This window comes from Acartia tonsa, chromosome 5, assembly GCF_053477335.1.
Source record: "Acartia tonsa isolate MP-2025a chromosome 5, ASM5347733v1, whole genome shotgun sequence".
Taxonomy (NCBI): Eukaryota; Metazoa; Arthropoda; class Copepoda; order Calanoida; family Acartiidae; genus Acartia; species Acartia tonsa.
In genome coordinates, this window is record NC_137264.1 from 4,888,389 (window position 1) to 4,896,007 (window position 7,619).

The 7,619-nt window shown below is 31.8% G+C and overlaps 1 protein-coding gene across 2 annotated transcripts; it reads right to left on the bottom strand.

Annotated features, from left to right (window-relative positions):
- Positions 1-931: 931 nt before the first annotated feature.
- LOC145318573 (uncharacterized) lies at positions 932-4,131 on the bottom strand. Of its 2 annotated transcripts, none has more exons than XM_080159944.1 (5): positions 3,991-4,131; positions 3,361-3,450; positions 2,395-2,496; positions 2,088-2,230; positions 932-1,518 (listed from the first exon to the last, which is right to left on the bottom strand). In XM_080159944.1, exons 1-5 carry the CDS (start codon positions 4,041-4,043, stop codon positions 1,427-1,429), a joined length of 480 nt encoding a protein of 159 aa, XP_080016070.1. In that variant the 5' UTR covers positions 4,044-4,131; the 3' UTR covers positions 932-1,426. The 2 variants fall into 2 exon arrangements, with proteins under 2 accessions (XP_080016070.1, XP_080016071.1); XM_080159945.1 differs by lacking the exon at positions 932-1,518 and adding an exon at positions 1,572-1,814.
- Between the last annotated feature and the right edge of the window lie 3,488 nt (positions 4,132-7,619).

Consider the following 7,619-nt stretch of genomic DNA (forward strand, 5'->3'; position numbering starts at 1 on the left):
AACATCCTGATTTTTTAATTTTAACTTTTTAAACATTATTTTATGTAAAATATCCTTATCCCATTCTTCTAATATTTTGAAGATTGATTCCTAAAACAACAAGGTACAATATTATAAGCGAAGCATCTTCAAAATTAAGTCATAAAAATGTAAGTATGTCCTTAAACAGTATCCTGCATTTGACTATTTTTCAGAATATATACAATTTTGTTTACTTAAAAAACTTAAAAAAATATTCTGCCTATTGAGTTCTGAAACTTTACACGTGTTTATGTTCCTATGCTTGTATGGATGTTGTCATCCTTGGTTTTTATGATATGTAGGTAACAAGGATGGCAACATCCATAAGTAGCAAAGCACAAAGTCTATAATGAAAAAGACAAACGGACAAAGTAAGTTATAGAGTAGATTAACTGTTATCATAACAAAAAGAAAGAAAGAGAGATATATACAAATAAATCACAAAACCTTAACAAATTAAGGCTAAACGCTGCTTAAAAGCAGTCCGACCGCTATTGATGTGTTATACTTAATTAGGCTCCATGTTATTGGGAAAGTTGACTAGAAATTTTAGCCTTCTTTTTTTTACAGGAGCTGAGAAAATCAGTTTTAAATAATAAAAGCGGCTTAAAAGCAGGCTAACCGCTATTGATGTTTTGTGCTGATTTATGCTACATATTGATAGGAATGTTGACAAGAAGTTTCAGCTTTCTAACATTTATAGGAGCTGAGTAAATCCCATTTTACCCATAGCTTTACGGATTGACTGACTTACTGACTGACTGACCGACGGACAGACAAAGTGAATTATAGAGTAGCTTCGCTACTAAAGAGCACGCAATTTTTTTCAATATTTATTAAATTAATTAATATTTGTTCTTAATAACAATGACACAAAAACTAAAAATTGAAAATTAATCAATAATTTTCATAAAAAGAAACATTTTTTATTCTTTAAAAATATAAATTGATGAACAGGATAAAACAAGTTTAACAGATAATTTAACAAATCAACAAATTTAACAACATTTTAGTTGGGAAAGTTTAAAAGATTATTTTATCATAACGTAAAATTTAAAAAAAAATCTGCAATTTTAAGAAAAACACACAAATATGTAATTTTGCGGATTTTCAAACCAAAGCTAAAAATATTCTATTAATCTTACATAATGAATATTAATTCTAGATGGAATTTTTTTATAGTCATGAGAGCATGGCCAATTTCATAAAATCAAAAATTATTACATTTTTAATTAATGAAACATGTTATATTTATTTTCCGCACAGAGTCATAAGTCCACTTGGAGTGCATGATAACAATGAGATAGTGTAGGTTCCTTAAATAAAATAAAATTGTTAAAAAAAGAAGTAGAAAACGGCCAATTAACTGTGGAAATTCATATTTGGTTCAAATCTATGCGGATTTTCAATGATAAACCATGATAGCCATGTTATAATTTCCGCACAAAGTCATAAGTCCACTTGGAGTGCATGATAACAATGAGATAGTGTAGGTTCCTAAAATAAAATGAAATTGTAAAAAAAAAGAAGTAGAAAACGGCCAATTAACTGTGGAAATTTGTATTTGGTTCAAATCTATGCGGATTTTCAAACCTAAGCTAAAAATATTCTATTAATTTTACATAATGAATATTAATTCTAGATGGAATTTTTTTATAGTCATGAGAGCATGGCCAATTTCATAAAATCAAAAATTATTATATTTTTAATTAATGAAACATGTTATATTTATTTTCCGCACAGAGTCATAAGTCCACTTGGAGTGCATGATAACAATGAGATAGTGTAGGTTCCTTAAATAAAATAAAATTGTAAAAAAAAGAAGTAGAAAACGGCCAATTAACTGTGGAAATTTATATTTGATTCAAATCTATGCCCCTGCAGGACCTATTTCTACAGGGCTACCCATTACCCAATAAATCCTAACCTAACCTGACCTAAAGTAATAAACAAACCAATCTACCCCCCCCCCCTCCTTCGGCATTTTCAATGTGTTCCAAAATAATTATGGGGGATATTAGTGCTTTATGTGATAGCACCGAATTATAAATAGAACGGGAACTTACCAGTGTAGCTGGTGGAGGTGGAGGTTGAAGTGGAGGTGGATGTTTGGGTAGTTGTCATGTAGTACAGGAAGTTCTTGGCCATTCTATGGCTCTCCTGGACCTTGGTGGAACTGATCTCAGCTGGCATCTCAAGTTCAGCGGACCTGCAAAAATAAAACAAAATCATTTAGATTAAATCTTAATGATATTAAAACATTTACTTAATATATCTTCCAAAGTTATCTCTTTTGTTCCACAAAATAATAAAATGCTTAAAAAGATAGATTTATCTTCCAATTTCAAACAGGAAGTTCTTAGATGAACTTACGTATCTCTCTTGGTGATAGTGATGGGGGAGTTGGCCTTGGTGAACACGGACCTCTTCCTTCTCTGGGGGCAGTCGGAGGCAGGAACAGTTCCATCAGCTAACCTGAATACACGCAAAATTACACGTTATTCAACAATACCATTCTGTAAGAACTGGACAATTTGCTGTATTCTCAGTGGCGAGAGTGTTAATGTAAATAACTTGCCGACGGGCTAGGTTAGAGAGAAGATCGCCAAAAATAGCAGAATCGACTTATAAAAAGCAGCCGTCACAATCAGGCATGTAAATCTGATCCAATATGGCATTGCCGACAGACAGATGGACAAAAACTTGAAATAGATAAATATTGGTCAGCAGAAACAAAAATTTCAGACATATACTTATACATATGTTAAATAGAAGCTAAGAAAATAACGTTATCCCCTAAAAGTTGAAATTATAAAGTAGTTTTACAACTAAAAAAAAAAACAAGGAAAAGAATATGATGAATATTGATGAAAATTTTAAAGAATTAAAATATCTTAGATGTACATACGAACAAAGTAATCTAAGGCGCAGATTTTCAATGGTCATAATTCAAGAATAGATTGATTAAAATTATAAAATCACGCAAACTTTCACAACAGTTTAAGTAAATTATATACTGGATGCTGATCAGTATAGGGAATCAACACACAGAAATTATTAGTCTATCTTGAATATCAACAGAGAAAATCAAGTTGCCCCCTAAAGAAAGCTGACTGACTTAGTCCCGAGATGCCGAAGACACGGGGTAACAATACTGGTTTTAAGATTGTACATTTTTATATTCGTAGAATACTGGATATGATACGATACGATACATGTTTTTTCAGTATGGCCCAGAACCGATTCTAATCCAGCGGATATTCATCAGTTTTGGCGCCATACTGGAAAGAATATCAAAAAAGGTTTAAATATGGATAGATGGATAGTTAAATAACTTACACGTAGCAAGGAGTAAGAGTGCTGAGCACTGAAGTGGAGGTGAGCAAGGAGGTATCTGTGGTTGTTGACACCAAGAACAGCTTAGGGTCCCTGACAAATTAGTTTTAAAATCATATAAACTATCTTGGAAACTTTTGAGTGTTTGTCCATTGAAATGTATGCTTTGACTTATTCAATAATAGAAGCTGGTATAAGTGTCTCCTTAAAAAGAGGAGAAAATATTTTTTTTTACCGAATTATACCGATTGACGTCATATTTTCTTGTACTATGACGCCAATCGTCATAGTTTGTAATTTTTTCTTCTCTTTTTTGTGACACGTTAACCAGTAAAAATAGAAAAAGATAGAAAAAGTATTTATATTTTTTTCTATTATTTACACCCAGGGATATATAGGATAAGACCTGGAACGATAAATTGATATGCTATCCCACTGATAATAAAATTTACCCTGTCAGTAAATCAAAATTATTGGCTGAAAATTTTAAACATTACTAGTTCGAAAGCAACCAATTGAAATAAATAAAAGTTCCCAAAGTTTTTGAGCCAACGAATAAGAAAACATGGCTATAAGACTTTGGGTATCAACGTTTTTTTTACAGTCAAATATCCCCTCCCTCCATGACATTACCTGGCAGCGTTGGCGCAGGCAAGGAAGACTAGACACAAAGCAAACCTTAACATTTTGTCTAAAATAATAACAAATATGTCAAACAGAACAAATTATTTGTCTTTAAAACAAATCAACCAACCGTAAAATTCCTTAAATTCATTTTATATAGAATGAAAAGGGGATAAGGATTCTTGCAAACAATTCTAAGTGAAAATTTTAAGAATCTTAAATTGCTTGATCAAATCCTATCTCTTAACATAACTAACTCCCTTTACGTTTTTGTACTTTTTTTCATCATTTAAGATTTTACAAACTTTTCTGAGATTTAATATTGCCTCTTAGAGAAAATAAAAGTATTTGCCTTATTCTTTATTTTTTTATTGCCCTCAAAATCAACAAAAAAGTAAATCATTAAATGATTTAGAATCAATATTAGGTTTTCAAAAGTTTAGAATATTTATTGATTTGATCTATTTTTGATAAAAAAAAATAATTAAAGGAATTTTTATTAACAGAAACTCATGTAAACCACTCTGTAATTTGTCTGGTAATGAATAGCTAGTCTTCGCTTGCATATTTGTTGACATCTGTGTGTCTGTGTAGAATCAATGTTAAAAATCACATAATAATTATAATAATCTGTGTATAACCAACTTTGTCGAGATATCTAGGTCTACTATGAGCCATTTAACCCTATACTAGGCCAACCTTATTCTCCAACAATGATATAGCAATATTATATAATACCTTCCCCCCTTTCTTTCTTAACCCTTCTTGACTAATGTGACTTTATCTATTAAGGCCTTTCCCTTTTCTAGCATATCTTAACCCTATACAGGATGTGCTTTTAAGAAATTTCTCTTTAAATTACCCCCCCCCCCCTCCCTCCCGCCTCATTATATTGCCACTTTCGCTTGTTGCTGTAGGCCCTAGGGTTTAATGGTTTATGAATCCGTTATCTATCTATCTATGTATAATATAATGGTTATTAACCCTAGTGTCCCTTTGTTTCCGCTCATAATCATCTCAACATAGTGTTCAGATTTGCAAGAAATAAAATGGCAAATGAATAAAATACTGTTATATGGTAATATTGAAAATTGAAGCTTAGAAACAAAATTATGTGCTGCTAAAGTATTATTAAGCCCAAATAATTTGATACCTGTGCGGGAGTGAATGCACACCATTAACCCTAGCTATATTGCTTAAGACTCTTTAGGGATAAGACAATGAACGATAAATGGGTTATATCCACAATTGTGAGAGAGAGAAAATATCCCTTCTATAGATGAAATTATTGGAGGAATAGTTAGGACCCTGCATAATAGTAAAAAAATCTTTAATTTTATTTATAAAAAGTCCTTAGAGTTTTAAAGCAATCAAATAAGATGACGTTTTAATAAGACTTTGGTTACCATTATAGTTTAAAGTCCGATGTCCCCTCTTTCCATAGATATTGCTCGTAAAGGATACTTGAATTTTTGAACCACTAAGTTACCAAAACACTGTAACATGTTATATAGAAAATCATGGCTATAAAGTCTTTCAAAAGTCATATAAATCTTTTTCTTAAATGCCATATATGAGACTCTTTCAAAAATGTTTTTTTTTTACTTTTTAACTTTAAGCTCCGCTAGTTATGGATGTAACTGATCTTATTGCTTGTTACTTCGATTAATAACACCCTGGATATACATTTGTACTTTCATTTTCTTAATGGAAAATATATTTACAACATTATAGTTGCATATTTCTTTATCAATTTATTCATTGTAACTAGCGGCTACGCCCCTAGAGGCTTCTAGGGACATGTAAAATGTTTTCTTTTCAATCTATGTTAAGAAGAAACTTCGCTACTAAAATTACATTTTAAAACATATAGGCAAGAAACAATTATATGAGGCAAAAAAAGTAAAAAAAAAACCTAAAATTTAAAGTTTTTCTGACAGTGACTTTAACGACAACCATTTTCGTTATTTTCCTGTAGAATTGAGTTTTTATCAAAATCTCTGGTCATGATACAATGACATAAAACTAATAATATGTCGTTTTTTAATTTTATAGTCCTAAACATAAAAATCCCACAATCCATTTTCAACATTTGAAAAAGTTCAAATCCAAGAATTTTTTCCCAGGCCCCAATTTTGCTTATCATCATGGGTTTAGTGAGGCATCATTTTCTCCCATGAACCATGAGTTTTAAAAAAATTTGGGATATGTCAAAAATATCTTTTTCTCGTGAACATGAAAACATTGTGAGAAAGAAAAGAATTCTGATGGCGTAACCTTAACTTTCACGAGCATGACTTGATATATATGGTTGTATTTTTCCGATGATTGTGGGCCCTTTTACGCGCGCCCGTTCATGGCTTGATTTTTACATAAATTACGGACTTGATCTTCTTAGCATAGGGCTAACAAAGAATATCACGAAACATCTCATTTTTGTAAATTATAAAGAAAATTAATAGCTGAGACATGACTCTCAAAGGGCCTCGAGGACATCTATTATTTTCATTAAAGCTGCGTTTCTAATAAACAAGGAAAGCGCAATTTTCCATCATCTGAAAAATAGCCTAAATCTTGATCAGGGGGAACTGTAGACTGTCAGACAATTTCCAAGATATTAATGGAAATTTTGATATCTAAAATTAAATTACAAGAAATAAAACTATTCTGCTACTTATTTTAGAATATTAATTCTAAAAAAATATTCTGTCGCTTTATTATTACCAAAACAAAAGAGACTTTAACGCATAAATAGAAAGGCAAGTGTATATAAAAATATCTATTTGATTAAATTTTAATTGTTCAAGGTTTTTGGCGGCTGCACTAAAGAAAAATTAAGGGATTTAAATACTAAATTTAGGCATTTATTTAGCCAATATGGTAAACTTATATTATATTATCAAAAGCTGCTGATTATCTGCGTGCTGCTAGCTGCTGATTGTCTGCTGACTGCTGATTATTAGCACACTGCTAGCTGCTGATTGACTGCGAACAGCTAGCTGCTGATTGTCTGCTGACTGCTAGCTGCTAATTGTTAGCACACTGCTAGCTGCTGATTGTCTGCTGACTGCTAGCTGCTGATTGTCTACAAACTGCTAGCTGCTGATTGTCTACAAACTGCTAGCTGCTGATTGTCTACAAATTGCTAGCTGCTGATTGTCTACAAACTGCTAGCTGCTGATTGTATGCGCACTGCTAGCTGCTGATTACTGCGTACTGGTATCTGCTGATTGACTGCACACTGCTAGCAGCAGATTGTCTGCGCTTTGCTAGCTGTTGATTGTCTACGGACTGCTAGCTGCAGGTTGTCTAATGACAGCTAGGTACTGAAAATTAACTGACCACGGCTGCTGAGGCCTGTTTTATACATTCATACATTGACAATCATAAGCAATCAAAGAGACATGGTATTACTAATAAAATCGGCATAGAATTATCACCAAATTACTTCTATAAATGATGGCTTAAAAGACCAAATATTCATTTTCAAGACTTGTCTATAAGATGCTTTATTTATAACATTATACTTAATCGTCTTCAAACCGTAAACATAGCAAGGAAAATTTATTTATCCGGCTATAAATAGAATCTACAAAATCATAAATGGGTTTCCCTAATAATTGTATTTCATAATTGCC

Bases quoted from the DNA above. Each gene is read 5' to 3' on its own strand.
- LOC145318573 (XM_080159944.1), bottom strand. From the start codon at position 4,043: ATGTTAAGGTTTGCTTTGTGTCTAGTCTTCCTTGCCTGCGCCAACGCT. The intron at 3,451-3,990 runs GTAATGTCATGG...CTAATTTGTCAG, and splicing joins GCCTGCGCCAACGCTGCCAG to GGACCCTAAGCTGTTCTTGG. The intron at 1,519-2,087 runs GTAAGTTCCCGT...ATTTTATTTTAG, and splicing joins CACCTCCACCAGCTACACTG to GAACCTACACTATCTCATTG.